The sequence below is a fragment of the Jatropha curcas genome, chromosome 2 (assembly GCF_041381405.1).
Source record: "Jatropha curcas cultivar XTBG-Jc1 chromosome 2, XTBG_Jcur_1.0, whole genome shotgun sequence".
NCBI classification, from domain to species: Eukaryota; Viridiplantae; Streptophyta; class Magnoliopsida; order Malpighiales; family Euphorbiaceae; genus Jatropha; species Jatropha curcas.
Genome location: NC_143152.1, coordinates 2,893,813 through 2,913,513, shown reverse-complemented (window position 1 = coordinate 2,913,513; position 19,701 = coordinate 2,893,813). Strand labels below are relative to the sequence as shown.

General features: G+C 32.1%; 2 protein-coding genes and 1 pseudogene across 3 annotated transcripts; all 3 read left to right on the top strand.

Moving 5' to 3' along the window:
* Positions 1 to 1,333: 1,333 nt before the first annotated feature.
* Positions 1,334 to 1,900, top strand: LOC105645219 (uncharacterized; the record flags this gene model as incomplete). The annotated part of the gene is given in 2 exon segments (XM_012230759.4): positions 1,334 to 1,431; positions 1,536 to 1,900. Coding segments are annotated over 2 exon segments (237 nt in total). The 3' UTR covers positions 1,682 to 1,900.
* A 1,552-nt stretch (positions 1,901 to 3,452) lies between these two features.
* Positions 3,453 to 6,227, top strand: LOC105645293 (disease resistance protein RGA2). Its single transcript, XM_089717886.1, has 2 exons — positions 3,453 to 3,823; positions 4,888 to 6,227. Exons 1-2 carry the CDS (start codon positions 3,515 to 3,517, stop codon positions 6,139 to 6,141), a joined length of 1,563 nt encoding a protein of 520 aa, XP_089574012.1. The 5' UTR covers positions 3,453 to 3,514; the 3' UTR covers positions 6,142 to 6,227.
* Positions 6,228 to 6,340: 113 nt separating this feature from the next.
* LOC149498053 (uncharacterized) lies at positions 6,341 to 18,553 on the top strand (annotated as a pseudogene). The gene is made up of 5 exons (XR_016319649.1): positions 6,341 to 6,463; positions 7,705 to 10,128; positions 12,766 to 12,920; positions 13,981 to 15,996; positions 18,403 to 18,553. The product of XR_016319649.1 is annotated as an uncharacterized LOC149498053 (transcript).
* The last annotated feature ends 1,148 nt before the right edge of the window (positions 18,554 to 19,701 follow it).

Below are 19,701 nucleotides of genomic sequence, written 5' to 3'. Positions count from 1 at the left end.
TTTAATTTCTGGAAATTAGAAATCTGTGATTTTTATGTTTCAAATTGTTTTTTTTTTTTTTTTTTTTTTTTTTTTTTTTGGGCTTGAAGATTAATGCCTGGTGTGTTTGTGGAATTTTTTTCTTTTTTGTGTGTGCATGGGCATTTTTAGATTGATATAAAACAAAATAGGAGGTTTCTACTCACTGGCTTGTCTTTATACTGGTATTTTGAAACAAGAAGTTGCTTTTAATTTTGGGACTATGATTAAATTTTAGCTGATGGATGCTATCGTGCCTTCGTGGTTTACCCTTTTCCTTATGCATTTCCTTTTCCTTTTTTTCCCCACTATTTCGTCCCATTTGAATTGAAAACCTTACCATGTTCGGCTTATATATTAGTTGACATAAGGCTTGAGTTGATTGTTTTTAATTATAAACTGGGATTAATGGATTGCATGTTTTGTAAAAATTTGAAGGTTTTGTGCTTCATGTATTTTGACCTATTGGTATGCGAAGAAAGTTGCACATGAGACTTGGAATTCTTTTCAATTTAGAAGTTTATTATTTAATGTGAAGTATTCAATTTGGTATGTTAGCTTCTCACCCCACTCAGAAACGTCAGACAGCCTGATAGGTATCACAAGCCTTTATTGCTGGAGTGTCCCTTTTCTATCATGAGTGCTTTTACACATAAAGTTGTATTTTTCAATAACTAAATAAGAATGACACTAATGAGGTACAGAGAATGTATAGTTTATAGAAGGAAGTTTACTAAATCAAATTCATTAAATATGAAAGCTTGCAATAACTGAAGTAAATAGTAAAAAACAATTGTTTGTACTTCTGGGATCATGAGTGTAGATCCATATAATTGTCACTATTATTTGCCAACTTTTTGGAACTTATTGCATTGTATATTGCAATTACATTTATTTGATATTCATTTAAGATTTTTTCATGAGGTCTTCAATGTAATGTATCAACCATTTATACATGCAGAAAAAGGTGGTTGTAATGCTTCTTGCAAAAGCCACATTTTTAAAATTTCCGCAATGTTTATTCAATTATTCTGATAGTAATGTATGTTATGCCTTTCTGGGAATGTCTAGTGATGCGCCCTAATCCCTTGCATAATCCATCAGTAGTAATTCTGTCTTCTAATAGGTGAGAAGTCCTTGAATAGGGGCAAAGGTCGCATGATCTAGATACCTAGATTCTAGGTTGATTTTTATGACATAAACTAGAACAACCTTAGGTATGGCTTGTGTTCCTTATGTATGGCTTGTGGTTTGTAACTTCCTTTGTAAAAGCATTAATGCTTCTCTTTCTTGTTTTGAGTTCTTTCCTTTGCAGTTTAAGCATGGCCAAGTATATTATCGCTTCCATAGCTGGATCATTTGCAATTGCGTACGTATGTGACCAACTTATTGCTGACAAGAAGATATTTGGAGGTAGTTTTTATTGTCATCTTGGGTATCCATTTCATGTCTGTTTAATTAATATTTTTTAAAACCTTTATCTCTTTTTTTTTTTTTTTTTCTTCTTTTGAACTCAGGCACTACCCCTAAAACAGTTTCAGACAAGGAATGGTGGGAAGAAACTGATAAGAAGTTCCAGGCATGGCCTCGCACTGCTGGACCACCGGTGGTGATGAACCCAATCAGTCGCCAGAACTTCATCGTGAAGCCTCGTGAATCTTGAATCCAATTGTAGCTTTTATGATCTGTTGCTTGTTCTTTGCTATCTTTATTGGCAATGTTTTCTATTGTTTTAGTACTTCAACATAGCGACAATAGCTGATATGGCCTTTGTTTGATTTGTATTTTGCATGTTCTTCCTGAAAAAGGGTTTTGTTGACAAATGCTTCATCTTCACTAAATCAAAATAAATATCAGTAAAGGATTCAAAGCTGTTATGGTTTGTTTTGGGTTTATGTTTGTCTGCAATTGCTGTTTTTTTTTTTTTTTTTTTTTTTTTAGCAAATAAATTTCTTAATATTATTAGAAAAGAGAAAACAGGAAAAGAGTTTAACTAATTAATATTATTACAAAAGAGAAAACAGGGAAAGAGTTTTAACCAATTAATATTATTAGAAAAGAGAAAACAGGGAAAGAGTTTTAACTAATTCAGGAATTTAATTCAAGTCAATAAGTTTTTCTAATACACTTAAACTAAAACTTGAATCAGTTAAATAAAATCCTAAAACTTGAATCAGTTAAATAAAATTCGGAAAATAATTGAAAACAATTATGATAAGCTGGAAAATAATTATGATAAGCTTAAATCCTATTCTTGAGGTAAGAGTAAACAAATATAATCCACAATATTATAACTAAGCAAGAAAACTTTCTACAGCAGTTATTCTTTTCTTGGCTAAACCTTCTGCAGCATTTACTCTTTTCTTAGTTAGAAAATCTGCAAAATGATTTTTAGAACTGATACGAGGAAAACAAATGGACTGCCATAGATTAGATATACTCAATAGCCAATAGTCTTGTACGATACTCAATAGCCGACATTTTTTCTTGCTTCTAAGAGCCTTGCTCATGATTATTACTATTATTTTATTAAAAGGTATTTAAGTTTCATATTTAAAGATTTTGATATTTGTTTTACTTTTTCCATTCATAAATAAATATCATATTTGCAAAAGTATTATATTCACAAATAAGTTTCACATTTGTGGATTTTAAAAACAATAAATTTTTTTCTTCATTTTTACACTTTGCAAATGATGAACATTAATTGCTATAATTTTTTAAAATCTCTCTTTATTGAAAATAAAGGTAATATTATTAATTACTTAATAATTGTGTTACAAATTGGACAAATTGAATGGCTTTTTTTTTTTAATTTTTATTCCTTTATTTTTCATTAGAGTTGAAATTTCATTTTGCACAACGTAAATATAATTTTTCCAAATACTAAAAATCTATTGAAAAAAGGAGTGAAAGCAATCAGGTATAGTTTGGTTAGTTTTCTCACTCATGTAAGGAGTGAGATTTCGGATTCAAGTCCTCTTGACGGCAATTTGTTATTTTGGCTCGTTGAACCTCCCAAAAAGGGTGTAACTTTCTCCTGCAACAATGATATGTTAGAATTTAGAATGAGTGTAACAATGGGAGAATACAGAATCATAACATTAGTTGCACCATTTTTACACATTGAAGACATATCTTTACTTATTCACAAATAAAAGAATATACTTTTAAGTTACAATATTAAAATTGAGTACTTTGCTGAAAATGTCATGTAATCCAAATCATTTTGTAACAAGGGGAGAATATACAATAATTAACATCAGCTATTGTACCTGCCTTGCTCATCAAAAATGAATATCTTTTGATTATTGAATTCCACAAAGAAAAGAACATATACCTTAATTCACAGCATTAAAATTTGAATACTTGGTGAAACTGTCATGTTATAAAATGGGATGTTCATTAATTCTCATTTTAAGTTGATTCATTCATACCCATCTCATCAGAAACCAAAGCTCACTTTTTTGTTTTTCAAAAAAAGAAAAAAAAAATCATGTCTATAGAATCATTTGTTTTCAATGTTGCTGAAAAAGTATTGGAAAAGGTAGCTTCTACTGCCTACGATGAGATTTGTTTTGCATGGGGTTTAGAAGGGGAACTGAAAAAGCTTGAGGATATTTTGTCAACTGTAAAAGCTGTGCTGTTGGATGCAGAGGAGAAGCAGGCGACAAATCGCGAGCTGCGCGTTTGGTTGGCTAAGCTTAAAGAAGCTCTTTATGATGCTGAGGATGTTCTTGATGAATTTGAATGTGAGACAAAGAGAAGACAAGTGCTTAAACTATATGGAATCACCACCAAAAAGGTATGCCTCTTAATTAACCTTCATTCCTCCTATACATGACTTTGTTTGGATAGATCTATCCCATGGTAAATTTTTTTTATTTGCTTTTTTATTATTATTATTATTATTAATTGGAGGTAAAAATTGATTCAGAATAATATTATAGGTTAGACAATACATGTATATGAACTAAATTTGAAAATTATAAACGTTTTACCATATTATATCAAAATTAACTATTCTGTTCCCGTATTGTTTAAAATACATTATTGTATTCCTATCTTTTTTAGTATTATTATACACTATTATCCTTCTGTCTAAAAAAGTCAAATTTTTCGGTTCAATGACTTGTGAAAGGATACAAATACACTTAACTCTCTCTTAAATTTGCGTTTTTTACCGTATATGTCTCTTGAACCAAACTATGGAAACATCTCCATGGTTAAACGAAATCAAGATGAAAGCCAACCAATTAGGGTATCATATCACATCTCTTTGTTAGTTCGAGTTATGCAAGACTTCACAAACCAGTCAAAATGGAACAAAGATGATGTACAATGCAGCCTTTAACTCATCCCTATTCCTTTAACCAAGTTTGCGAACCGTGCAATTCTACAATTTGTAATAGAAAAGCTTTCACATAATTGTATATGTCTAAAATTAAAAAAAAAAAATAGAGGAGAGAAAAAGAGAGGGAGGAAGGAGTCATATTAGAGAGAAATAACTTGTTAGTAGATTTGTTTGGCAGTGGTGTGGTTGGTTTTGAGCGTTGTGATAATAAGGAGCAAGGGTTTTGGGGATGCAATTCTACGGAAGGGGCATTTGTGTCTTTGCCTACCCATTGCACGTCTAAAATCGACTAAACGGAAGTATAATGCAACGGCGGTAAAATAGGGGGATAAAATAACAGTATTTTTTTAAAAAAATGAGGACAAAGTAGTTAATTTTAACATTGCATAGAGACATGTTTATATGTTTTCCCATAACATAATTCTCTGTGATAATTAATTCATACATATGATTTGTTATAAACTCCGATATGATATGAGATTAAATATGGCTCAATGCATATTTGGATTTTTCAGGTGGGTCGCTTCTTTTCATCCTCTAATCCATTAGCATTTCGATTTAAAATGGGTCATAAAATAAAACAAGTAAGAGGGAGAATAGATGAGATTGCGAGTCATAGAACTAAATTTCACCTCAATGAACAATATGAAAGTAGACAGTTTGTGCATAGGACAAGGGAGATGACACACTCCTATGTGCAAGCTTCCGATATCATTGGAAGAGATGAAGATAAAGAAAAAATCATCGAACTTTTGACGAATCCTAGTGACAATAGGAAACTATCTGTTATTCCTATTATTGGAATAGGAGGATTGGGGAAAACTGCACTTGCTAAATTGGTTTATAATGATGAAAGAGTAAATAGATGTTTTCAACTCAAGATATGGATATGTGTGTCAGAGGATTTTGATATAAAAATGTTAGTTGAAAAAATTATTCAATCAGCAACTGATAGTATAAAAAGCATAAGCAATTTGGAAATGGATCCATTGCAAAGAATGTTGCAAAAAACCATAGGTGACAAGAAATATTTACTTGTCTTAGATGATGTGTGGAATGATGACCCCATGAAATGGAATCAATTGAGAGAATTGTTGCTTATGGGTGGCAAAGGAAGTAAAATTTTGGTAACTACTCGTAGTGACCTAGTGGCCTCTGTTGTTGGCACCATCCCTTCTTATGAATTATGTGGTCTTCCCCATGATAAGTGTATGGCTTTATTTCTTAAATTTGCATTTAAAGAAGGCCAAAAGAAACACTATGCAAACTTGTTAAAAATTGGGGATGAAATTGTTAAAAAATGTAAAGGGGTTCCCTTAGCTGTGAAGACACTGGCCTCCTTGCTTTTTATGAGGACTGATGAAGATTACTGGAAATTTGTTAGAAACAATGAGTTGTGGAAATTAGAGCAGAAGGAAAATGAAATTTTGCCTGCTTTAAGATTAAGTTATGAGCAATTGCCATCTCACTTGAAAAGATGCTTTGCTTATTGTTCATTTTTTCCAAAGGACCATTCATTTGAAAGTCTTGCACTAGTTCAATTTTGGATGGCATATGGACTTATTCAATCATCAAATGAGAATGAAGAGCTAGAAGATATTGGTTTTCATTATATTCAAGAGTTAGCATCTAGATCTTTTTTCCAAGACATCGAATATGAATTTGGCGGTATACTTGTTGTATTTAAAATGCATGATCTAATGCATGATCTCGCATTATCATTGATGCAAAATGAATGTGTTGGATTTAATTTTCTATTGTGGGCTTAATATGTAAAATTAAATATGTACAGCAGTCTAATTGTAAAGTCAATTTCAAATGTGGTATTGATTGTGAATAATTGACTATTGAGGTATCAACTAATTATAGATATTAAGTGTAGAGACCATTATATAATTTCTATTTCGTTAAAGGACCGAAATAGGAATTGTACTAACCCTACAGGTATATAAAGGTCGTGGTCCCCAGAGGAGTTGAATACGATTCAGTTTTACGTTCCTTTCGTACTGCTTCCGCAAAATCGATTCTTCAATTCTCTGGAAGGCTGCAAACCTAATTCTATACATCAAGATCGACGAATAACGATGTCAGGTACGCAACCTTTTCTTATTCAATCTATTTTGTTGAATCTAGTGGTTTGCACGATATAGGTTATTGTGGAATTATTTGAGATTAATTTTTTAACAAGTGGTATCAGAACCTTGTGCATAATTGCTAGATTTTAGATTGATTTTCGTATGTTTTTTATTTGTTTACCCTACTGTTTACGGATTGAGGGTTTTGTTTAATAACAAAAAAAAATAAAATTTTTTTTTGTTCTCACTGTTCTTCGGATTCCCCAAGAACAGGTAAGAGGTTTTGAACTAACGCCATTGACGATTAATTGTTCGTTTGGTATTTTGCTTTTTTTTTTGCTGGCCGGATCTTGTTTAAAAAAAAAAAAAACAGAGAGTCGGCGGCCACAATGGAGGTTTCCGTCTTTGATCTTTTTTGGTTTTAAGGTTAGGGATGGAAAATTACGGTTAGGTCCCTGGAAAATTTTGTATTAGGCCCCTAATTTTCTGTAACTTCAGATTAGGCCCCATAATTTTCTGTAACTTCAGATTAGACCCCTAAGTTTCTGTTTTCTTTCGTCTAGACCCATGGACATATATTTAATTAAATTAGATCCCCGAACTTTATTTATTCAAATTTATTTAGTCCAATTTTATAACTTAGTCTCTAATTTAGTGACTTAAAGACTAGATTATAATTTTTTTGGGCTAAATAATTTTAGATTATTAAATATTTAGACAATCAATTCATTTAATTGCAATTGTTTTGTTTTAATTACAATTAAATGAATTAATTTGTCGACTTGAGATTAAATTTTGGAGTGATTAAATCCCTATTGTGTTTGATATTTGTTAAAATAAATTGATTTGATCAATAAGTCACCAAAGTGACCTCTATTGCTTGAATTGATTTATTTTAGAATATTAGACAGGTGTATTAGAATTCGTTGCGGATAGTTAATCGGCCCAAAGGAAGGTTGCTATCTAGCTGAGTTTTGAATACATGTTGGCAATAAGTATGTGATAATTGTTTGATTATTTTCCATGACAATGATATATCGGCCCAAAGGAAGATTTATTATTTGTCAGGACTATGTTATCAATATTTGATTGCTGCGTTGAGATACTAATTACAAGTTAATGTTTTACATCCAAAGATGAGAATATTAATGTTGTGTCTGTATCTTATTTCCATTTTTGATCTCTACTTATGTGAATTGTTTCATTTGTGGATTCTGAGCTTATGCTTATCTATTTGTTTATTTTCTCTGATGTCAGCTAACATGTCATTTAATCCTGATTGTGTCCCTAAACTTGAGGGATCAAATTTTGAGTCTTGAAAATCAGACATTATGATTTTTCTGGGGTGTATGGATTTGGATCTTGCATTCAGGATGGACGAACCTGCTCCTCTTACTGATACGAGCACTGATGTTCAAAGGGTTCAGTATGAGAAGTGGGAGCGTTCTAATCGCTTAGGTCTGATGATCATGCAGAAAGGAGTCCCAGAACATGTTCGAGACTCTGTCTCAACTGAAAAGAACAATGCTCAAAACTATCTTGCCGAGCTGGAGAGGGCTTATGTTAAGAATGACAAAGCCGAAGTGGGAACACTTTTAGGAAAATTAACCTCCATGAAGTTTGCTGGCAATGGTGGTGTTCGGGAGCATATTCTTAGCATGTCTCAAATTGCAAAGAGACTGAAGGCGCTGGGCATGGCTTTACCAGATGACCTTTTAGTCCATTTGGTTATGAATTCTCTTCCTTCTCAGTATGGACAAATTAGGACTTCCTATAATTGTCAGCCGAATAAATGGACTCTTAACGAGCTCATTTCTCATTGTGTTGATGAGGAGGAAAAGATGAATTCTAACAAAAGAGAGAGTGCTCATTTTGTTTCTTCAGTTAGGAAGGGCAAGAACAAGAAAAGAAAGAGGCCTTCTGCAAAGACTGTTGAAAAGGCTATTGAGAAACCTGCTGCTGCTACTGCTATAGATCCAGTACAAAAGAAGCCTTATGTGCCAAAATGCTTCATTTGTGGAAAGACGGATCACTTGAGAAAGGACTGTCCTAAATTTGCTATTTGGCTTGCAAAGAAGGGTAAGTACCTTGTTTTAGTCTGTTGTGAAGTTAATTTAACTTCAGCTCCTAAAAACACTTATTGGATGGATTCTGGTGCTACCGCTCATATAAGTGTTTCATTGCAGGGCTGCCTCAACCACAGAAAGCCAACTGACGGTGAAAAATACGTCTATGTGGGAAATGGCAATCCGGTTGAAGTAGAGGCAATTGGACATTTTAGATTATGTTTAAGTACTGGTTATTTTTTGGATCTCATAGATACTTTTGTTATTCCCTCTTTTAGAAGGAATTTGATTTCTGTTTCCTTTTTGGACAAATCTGGTTTTCATTGTTCTTTTGGAGACAGTGTATTTACTTTATCTATGAATTCAAAAGTTTTGGGTACTGGTTGCTTGAATGAATGTGATAATCTATATATGTTAGACATTGATACTAGTTATCATGAATCCCTGCATGTTACTACAAGAGGTACCAAAAGAAAGTTGAATATTGATAACTCAGCTGTACTTTGGCATAGACGTTTGGGTCATGTATCCAAATCAAGAATTGAGCGTCTTGTTTCTGATGGTATCTTAGATACACTTGATTACACAGGTTTGGATTCTTGTATTGAGTGTATTAAAGGAAAACAGACTAAACAAAAGAGACTAGGTGCCATTCGGTCATCCAATGTTTTAGAACTGATTCATACAGATATTTGCGGTCCATTCCATATTGCAGCTAGAAATGGCCAAAGATATTTTATATCATTCATTGATGACTATTCTCGTTATGGTTACTTATATCTCATTCATGAAAAATCTGAGTCTTTGGACGTGTTTAAATCTTATAAAGCCGAAGTTGAAAATCAACTAGGAAAGAAGATTAAATCTGTTCGATCTGACCGTGGTGGTGAATATTATGGTAAATATGACGGTTCAGGCGAACAACGTCCAGGACCTTTTGCGCTTTTCCTACAGGAATGTGGAATTGTCCCTCAATATACAATGCCTGGTACTCCCAGCATGAATGGTGTATCTGAGAGACGTAATAGGACTCTTATGGATATGGTGAGGAGTATGATTAGTCATTCTACCTTACCAGAGTCTCTGTGGGGTGAAGCGTTAAAGACAACAGCTTATCTTCTCAATAGGATTCCATCTAAAGCAGTTGCTAAAACACCTTATGAACTTTGGACTGGACGTAAGCCTAATCTAAAGCATCTTCATGTTTGGGGATGTCCAGCTGGAGCAAGGCCTTACAAGCCGAATGAAACAAAACTGGACTCCAAAACTATCAGCAGCTACTTTGTTGGATATTCTGAGCGGTCTAGGGGTTACAAGTTTTATAATCCTACTTCCAAAACTTTTTTTGAAACGAGAATTGCAACATTTTTTGAGGATGTTGATTTTGGAGGGAGAAATAAAGGAAGAAACATTGTCTTTGAAGAGGAACCAAGTAAGGATGATTCGGTTCTCATTCCTTTTGTTGTTTCTGATAGCGTACAGACTCCAGTTGCTCCTGTCGCTATTCAAGATCCAATTCAAGACAATGCTATACTTCCTCAAGAACAAATTCAACAACCTCAAGAATTAGAGCCTGTCCAAATGCCTTTGAGGAGATCTACTAGGGAGAGAAGAAGTGCTATTCCAGATGATTATATAGTGTTTCTTCAGGAACATGAGGATACTGTAGACATGATAGATGATGATCCAGTTAGTTTCTATCATGCCATGCAGAGTTCTAACTCTCATAAGTGGATTGAGGCAATGAACGAAGAGTATAAGTCTATGCAAGACAATCAAGTTTGGGATCTTGTTCAATTACCTGAAGAAAAGAAACCCATTGGTTGCAAATGGATATTTAAAACCAAAAGGGATTCTCAAGGTAATGTGGAAAGATATAAAGCACGTCTTGTAGCAAAAGGCTTTACTCAAAAGGAAGGGATTGACTATAAAGAAACCTTCTCTCCAGTTTCTTCGAAGGATTCTTTTAGGACAATCATGGCCTTAGTTGCAAATCTTGATCTTGAACTTCATCAAATGGATGTTAAGACTGCGTTTCTCAATGGCGACATTGATGAAACAATATATATGGTGCAACCAGAAAATTTTATAATTGGAGATCCAAAACATCTGGTATGCAAATTAAAGAAATCCATTTATGGACTCAAGCAAGCTTCTCGTCAATGGTACTTTAAGTTCAACCAAGTAATTGTCTCGTTTGGTTGTGAGGCAAATGCTGTTGAAAATTGTGTGTACCATAAGTTCAGTGGGAGTAGGTTTATCTTTTTGGTCTTATATGTGGATGACATACTTCTTGCTACTAATTGTAAAGTCTTGCTGCATGAAACCAAAGTTTTTCTTTCAAAGCATTTTGAGATGAAAGATTTAGGTGAAGCTTCTTTTGTTTTAGGGATTCAGATACATCGAGACCGTTCTCAAGGTATTCTTGGATTATCACAAAAGAGCTATATTGATAAAGTGCTCAAGAGATTTAGTATGCAGAATTCTAGACCATTGGATACCCCTATTGCAAAAGGTGATAAATTTAGTAATTAGCAATGTCCAAAGAGTGAACTTGAAATTCAGGAAATGCAAAAGGTTCCTTATGCGTCAGCTGTAGGAAGTCTTATGTATGTTCAAGTTTGTACTCGTCCAGACATTTCTTTTATAGTTGGCATGTTAGGCAGATATCTCAGCAATCCAGGAATGGATCATTGGAAAGCAGCCAAAAGAGTCATGAGATATCTACAGAGGACTAAGGGACATATGCTCATATATAGGAGATCAGATCAGCTTGAGATCATTGGGTATACTGATTCTGATTTCGCTGGATGCCAAGACAGTAGAAAATCCGCATTTGGCTACGTTTTTCTATTGGCTGGCGGTGCTATTTCTTGGAAGAGTGTGAAACAAACTCTAGTAGCAACCTCCACCATGGAAGCTGAATTTGTAGCATCTTATGAGGCATCCAATCAAGCTATTTGGCTGAGAAACCTTGTCACTGGGCTGCGTGTAGTAGGTGGAATAGAAAGACCACTAAAGTTGTATTGTGACAGCAGATCATCCGTTTTATTCTCCAACAACAACAGGAGCTCTTCTCGATCAAAACACATTGAGATTAAGTTCTTGGCTGTGAAGGAGAGGGTACAGAGTGGACAGATATCCTTAGAGCATATTGGAACAAACTCTATGATTGCGGATCCGCTTACAAAGGCAGTGATACCGAAAGTTTTCCATGAGCACACCGCTCATATGGGTATCGTTTTGTTTGAGACTGTCTAGTTTTAGTGGGAGTTTGCTCTTTATGTATACATTATGTTTTTTGAATTCTCTATTTTGTTTTGGATATGTTTTATTATGTTAATGAAATTTTGTTGAGTACTCATTTTGGTTGATGGTTACACTCTGTATTATTATTGTTTTGCTTGATCTCACTTTTGTTGGTGACCAGTTGGAAACAGACATGATGATCACATTACATGTAGTTTTCATGCTACACTTCTATAATGAATCTGTGTCATTTAGGGGTATTGGTAATGTAGTTGATGATGAACTTAGTCATGAGATCTATGGCGAATGTTTCTTCAGCTCTTTATCAATATAACTAATGGACGAGATTGTTTTTGGATACCTCGTATGACTGCGTTTGTTGAGCTCATTTTGGTGTATGTATTTTATTTAACATATGTTCGCCCAAGTGGGAGATTGTTGGATTTAATTTTTTATTGTGGGCTTAATATGTAAAATTAAATATGTACAGCAGTCTAATTGTAAAGTCAATTTCAAATGTGGTCTTGATTGTGAATAATTGACTATTGAGGTATCAACTAATTATAGATATTAAGTGTAGAGACCATTATATAATTTCTATTTCGTTAAAGGACCGAAATAGGAATTGTACTAACCCTACAGGTATATAAAGGTCGTGGTCCCCAGAGGAGTTGAATACGATTCAGTTTTACGTTCCTTTCGTACTGCTTCCGCAAAATCGATTCTTCAATTCTCTGGAAGGCTGCAAACCTAATTCTATACATCAAGATCGACGAATAACGATGTCAGGTACGCAACCTTTTCTTATTCAATCTATTTTGTTGAATCTAGTGGTTTGCACGATATAGGTTATTGTGGAATTATTTGAGATTAATTCTTAACAGAATGCGCTATCATAACCTCTACCACCAAACGCTTCTCTAAGAATATTCGGCATTTGTTATTTTCCAATGACAATTCACTTCCCCAAGATTTTCCTACCATTTTACAAACTGTGGATCAGGTGCAGAGGAGAAGCAGGCGACAAATCGCGAGCTGCGCGTTTGGTTGGCTAAGCTTAAAGAAGCTCTTTATGATGCTGAGGATGTTCTTGATGAATTTGAATGTGAGACTAAGAGAAGACAAGTGCTTAAACTATAAGGAACCACCACCAAAAAGGTATGCCTCTTAATTAACCTTTATTCCTCCTCTACATGACTTTGTTTGGATAGATCTATCCCATAGTAAATTTATTTCATTTGCTTTTTTTATTATTATTATTAATTGGAGGTAAAAATTGAATTAGAATAATTTATAGGTTAGACAACACACGTATATGAACTAAAATTTGAAAATTATAAACGTTTCGCCATATTATATCAAAATTAACTATTTTGTCCCCGTATTTTTTAAAATACATTATTGTATTCCTATCTTTTTTAGTATTATTATACACTATTATCCTTCTGTCTAAAAAAGTCAAATTTTTCTGTTAAATAACTTGTGAAAGAATATAAATACCCTTAACTCTCTCTTAAATTTGCATTTTTTAACGTATATGTCTCTTGAACCAAACTATGGAAACATCTCCATGGTTAAACGAAATCAAGATGATAGCCAACCAATTAGGGTATCATTTCACATCTCTTTGTTAGTTCGAGTTATGCGAGACTTCACAAACCAGTCAAAATGGAACAAAGGTGATGTACAATGCAGCCTTTAACTCATCCCTATTCCTATAACCAAGTTTGCGAATCGTTCAATTCTACAATTTGTAATAGAAAAGCTTTCACATAATTGTATATGTCTAAAATTTGGAAAAAAAAAAAACGGAGGAGAGAAAAAGAGAGGGAGGAAGGAGTCATATTAGAGATAAATAACTTGTTATTAGATTTGTTTGGCAGTGGAGTGGTTGGTTTTGAGCGTTGTGATAATGAGGAGCAAGGGTTTTGGGGATGCAATTCTAAGGAAGGGGCATTTGTGTCTTTGCCTACCAATTCAACGTCTAAAATCCACTAAATGGAACTATAGTGTAATGGCGGTAAAATATGGGATAAAATAATCTATTTTTTTAAAAAAATGAGGACAAAGTAGTTAATTTTAACATTCTATAGAGACATATTTATATGTTTTCCCATAACATAATTCTCTATGATAATTAATTCATGCATGTGATTTGTTACAAACTCCGATATGATAAGAGATTAAATATGGTACAATGCATATTTGAATTTTTCAGGTGCGTCGCTTCTTTTCATCCTCTAATCCATTAGCATTTCGGTTTAAAATGGGTCATAAAATAAAACAAGTAAGAGAGAGAATAGATGAGATTGCAAGTCATAGAACTAAATTTCACCTCAATGAACAATATGAAAGTAGACAGTTTGTGCATAAGACAAGGGAGATGACACACTCCTATGTGCAAGCTTCTGATATCATTGGAAGAGATGAAGATAAAGAAAAAATCATCGAACTTTTGACGAATCCTAGTGACAATAGGAAACTATCTGTTATTCCTATTGTTGGAATAGGAGGACTGGGGAAAACTGCACTTGCTAAATTGGTTTATAATGATGAAAGAGTAAATAGATGTTTTCAACTCAAGATATGGATATGTGTGTCTGAGGATTTTGATACAAAAATGTTAGTTGAAAAAATTATTCAATCAGCAACTGATAGTATAGAAAGCATAAGCAATTTGGAAATGGATCCATTGCAAAGAAAGTTGCAAAAAACCATAGGTGACAAGAAATATTTACTTGTCTTAGATGATGTGTGGAATGATGACCCCATGAAATGGAATCAATTGAGAGAATTGTTGCTTATGGGTGGCAAAGGAAGTAAAATTTTGGTAAGTACTCGTAGTGACCTAGTGGCCTCTGTTGTTGGCACCATCCCTACTTATGAATTATGTGGTCTTAGTCATGATAAGTGTATGGCTTTATTTCTTAAATTTGCATTTAAAGAAGGCCAAAAGAAACACTATTCAAACTTGTTAAAAATTGGGGATGAAATTGTTAAAAAATGTAGAGGGGTTCCCTTAGCTGTGAAGACACTGGCCTCCTTGCTTTTTATGAGGACTGATGAAGATTACTGGAAATTTGTTAGAGACAATGAGTTTTGGAAATTAGAGCAGAAAGGAAAATGAAATTTTGCCTGCTTTAAGATTAAGTTATGAGCAATTGCCATCTCACTTGAAAAGATGCTTTGCTTATTGTTCATTTTTTCCAAAGGACCATTCATTTGAAAGTCTTGTACTAGTTCAATTTTGGATGGCATATGGACTTATTCAATCATCAAATGAGAATGAAGAGCTAGAAGATATTGGTTTTCGTTATATTCAAGAGTTAGCATCTAGATCTTTTTTCCAAGACATCGAATATGAATTTGGCGGTATACTTGTTGTATTTAAAATGCATGATCTAATGCATGATCTCGCATTATCATTGATGCAAAATGAATGCGCTATCATAACCTCTACCACCAAACGCTTCTCTAAGAATATTCGGCATTTGTTATTTTCCAATGACAATTCACTTCCCAAAGATTTTCCTACCATTTTACAGACTGTGAATCAGGTGCGAACAATTCGTTTTTTGAATGAAGAAAAAGGCATCAACAGCAAATCAATCTTAAACCCAAATGTGTTTAGATTTCGATTTCTGCAAACATTGGAATTAAGTAATTTAAATTTGGAGTTACAGGTGGAAAAGATTGGTAATTTAAAGCATTTGAGATTTCTCCATTTACATGGAAATGCTAAAAGTATAAAAGTCCATAATTCTATTTGCAAGTTACAAAATCTGCAAACTTTGATGATTTGCAAAGGAATAGAGGAGTTACCCACTGATATAAGGTACTTGATAAGCCTTAGGTTTCTACTAATAACAACAAAAGAGAAACGATTGTCAAATAATGGAATAGGGTGCTTGAAATCTCTTCGATTTTTGCTCATTGGTCGTTCTGCAAATTTAGAATTTTTATTCGAAGATATGCAAGGTCTTAATCAACTTCGTTGCTTAGTTATCAATGAATGTGAAAGCTTAATCTCTTTGCCGCAAGGTATGAAATACCTAGTTGCGTTGAAGACTCTTTGCATTTCAGATTGTGAAAACCTTGATTTGGCAACAGAAGAAGGAAAAATTAATGGTGAAGGGTTGAGACTTGAGAAATTGATCCTTAAAGAGTTGCCAAAATTGGTGAATATTCCATATTGGCTTCTTCAAGGATCCAAGTACACTCTACAACTCTTACATCTTAAAGCTTCTGTTTATGTATGGCAATTTATGCAGTCTCTACGCAAGTGCTTGTGACATTCTATTAATTAAGGTAAAATTAGCATCTAATTCAACTTTACATTATTTTTATTTTATTTACTAAACTTGATTGATTAGTATTACCTTTCCAATACAAGCTTATATATGTACTCTGTCAACACCAATGGATTAGACTTGTTTAAACTCAGGATTGTGATTCCACTCATATATCAAGTTAGTGAATTTATAAATTTTTTTAAAAAAATACTCATGTTTTATTTTTTTTCAGTATATAGTCAAAAATACATTCGTTTAAAAAAATTATTTTTTATTAGTTTGACTATGAATAAACTCATAGACCAAACTCTAGGTTTTTAGTATTGCTCATGCTCTTCTTATTTTTGTGAAAATTCCCTCTTCTCATTTGCTTTTCGACTTCTATTGCAGCTATCATATTCATGTGGGGATGCAACTGAGCTGCAGGAAGTTTTAATGTTATTTACATTATTAAATTATTTTCACTTTGTAGGTTAATTTATATTGTAATAATTCCAACTCCTTATGTAAATTGCATGTATTTTTAATGTAAATAATGTTTGGAATGGAAACATCTTTCCATTATAGTACTATCCGTATTTCTCTTGCAACACTCATTTAAGGAAATTTGTAAAAATATTTACTAATAAATTTAAATCTAAAAATCCTATTAAATTTTTGAATCTATTACTAAAATGAAAGTGATTGAATTTAATGAAATTAAAAAAAATTATATAATGTATTTTTTTTAAGTATCCAATACATATTCAGAAGTGTTTAAATTAAAGATGTCAGTGTATATTATAATACCAACCCATAGCATATTAAACTTTTAAAGTGCTTTTGCAAGCTAAATGAACACTATATTTAGATAAATTGGTAAAAAATAAAATAAAATAATTCAAAAAAGCATTTTTTAAAAAAAGATTCATTATTTTCCCTCTATTTTAAAAAAGAAAAATAAGGAATGCATATTGGCATTCTTTTTTCCCATTAGGTACAAGTTCTCTTATCCCTCCCTTCATCTAATTGTTACAGTTTAATGCATCAACCTTTTACACGTGCAAAAAAGCCTTCCACGTGGGAAATTCTTCTTGCAAATGCATATATATATATATATATATATATATATATATATATATATATATATAATTATTGTCATATGTATGCGAAGCTGGAAAGCGATCCCAAGTCACATATATGACTATGTTTTTTATTCCTGTCTTTGCTGTAAAATTGTTTATAACTCGAATAGGTTTTGCATCAAACAAAATTGATAAAATCATTTCCGATTTTAAATTTTTTTCTAATTCGAACAAATTTAGATTGATTCAATTTTATTTTTGAACAGATTTTTAATCTATCTGTACACTGAATCGAAACAAAAATCTAAAATTAAAATTACCGAAAATAATGAATTGGATAAAATCGATTTGCTCAAAGAACCAAACAAAAAAAATCAAATTATATCATTTTACTAGCTAGAGGTTCTTTATTTGGTCTTGGTTTTCAAATATAGGATATTTAAAATTGAAAAAATTATATTTTTAACTTTATATTTTGATATAATTAATTACTGTACTCTTATATTTTACACAACAGATAAAATAATATAGTTTTTAACAAAAATAGAGTTGTTAATTATGGATAAATGATATTTTTAATGTATAAACTTTCTTTTTTTTTTTTTTTTTTTTTTTGCAATTTAATGTACGAACCAAAAATATTTGCATTTGAATATTTGAACTTAAAAAACAGTTAATTAAGTATCATTGATTTGATAGCCGGAATCATGATTCAGTAAATAGTAGGTCCACAAATGTACGATTATCATTTTACGTGTCCTCCAACTAATTGCTCAATTAGAAAAAATCTTAGAAAAAATCTTAGATGACGTGGCAAATGAAAGGCCAAAGAAAGAGACAGGCCAACTAAAAAGTTGGCGTTTTTATTAATGGGACTATGGTAGACAGAAAATAGACCAGCTACGTAGATGGGTCTATTGAATAGATAGTGGACACGTTTCAAAATATATGAGTACGTGGATTTCCTATAGTGGACACATGTTACGTGAGGGAATTAATAAAGGTATATAAGTCTTCTACCTTCACTTGCCACATCATCTACGTTTTTTTTTTATAAGCAATTAGTTGTAAGACACGTAGTAGGATGCTGATTGTATATTTACAGACTCCAGTACTTGCTGAGTCATGATTCTGGCTATCAAATCACCATCAGATGACATTAGCCTGTTTTAAAAATTTAAATATACAATTCTAAAGATTTTCATTCATTCACTAAATCTAATTCGAATAAATTTAGATTAATTTGATTTTTTATTTTTGAACAGACTTTTAATCTATCTATATATTGAATGGAAATAAAAATTTAAAATTAAAATTACCTAAAATAATAAATCGGATCAAATCGATTAGCCAAAAAACCAAACAAAAAAAATCAAATACCATTACCTATCATTTTACTAGCAGGAGGTTCTTTGTGATCGATTTTGCACTGTAATCAACAGAAGAGAGTACAAAATGATCAGAACTAAAGCTTTTTTCTTTTTTTGGTTAGCCTCGCTTTTTCGCTGACTAAAACTTTCTTTATCACTCCATCTATTTTAAAATATAAATCTATTAAAGTGATTGATTGTTTTACTTTAAGTCGGTTTTAAATATTTTAAAAAATAATCAATTATTACTTTCCAATTTTACTTTAATTCATATTAAAGTAAAATAATTATCTCCATAAATTATCCTTAGTTTTAAAATAAAAAATAAATTAATAAATTACCATTGATTTTATTTATAATTTACAGGAATTAATTACTTTCTGAATCTTTATGCAAAAATCTTAAACGGCTTATATATATTTTGAGTTATAATTAAGTTAATACTATAATAATTTATTTCATTTCATTTTTCATTATAATAATGAGAAGAAAAATGCCAAATTCTTAAATATTGATGATAGTTTGCAATGGCCAATTTAGCCTTATCTTTTCACCGACTAAAACTCCTTTATAATTTGATTTTAATTAATTTAACACTATAATAATTAAAAGAAAAATACAACAATTTTAAAGTTTCATCGTAACTGGCAATCACTAATATTAATTTAGCCTCATCTGTTGCTTAGCGCGAAACCAAAGTGCATCATCATCCATTGCACGAAAAAGTCAATGTCAGCAACCAATCATGCGCATTCTCAGACCGGCCCCACCTAATGCCTAGCCTCATCTATTGTATATTTATGTATTTTTGTAATTGTCGTTTAGTGTCCTTCAATTCTGTTGATGCGATTAATTTCTTTTAATTTTTTGAATCGATTGACTTTGTTACAAAAGGCAAGTGTAAATGGATTTAAGGATATTTCTGTCTATGCACAAGGTACCTAAGGACAAAATTTTAGTTTTTTTGTGACAAAATGACTTATTAATATATTTTGGTTTTTATAAATAAATTAGTTATTTTTAGTAAAATACAGAGAAAAGGTTATAACTTTCTCTAAAATCTAATTATTGCATGAAATAATGTTACTCATCTTTTAAATAAATATACAATTTAATTCATAAAAAGCAATAAATTAAGAAGACAATTAGTGTGCTGTGGTTGAGTTAATTTTCTCATGAAAGATATAAAGGGTGTAAAGTATCAAAGTTTAGG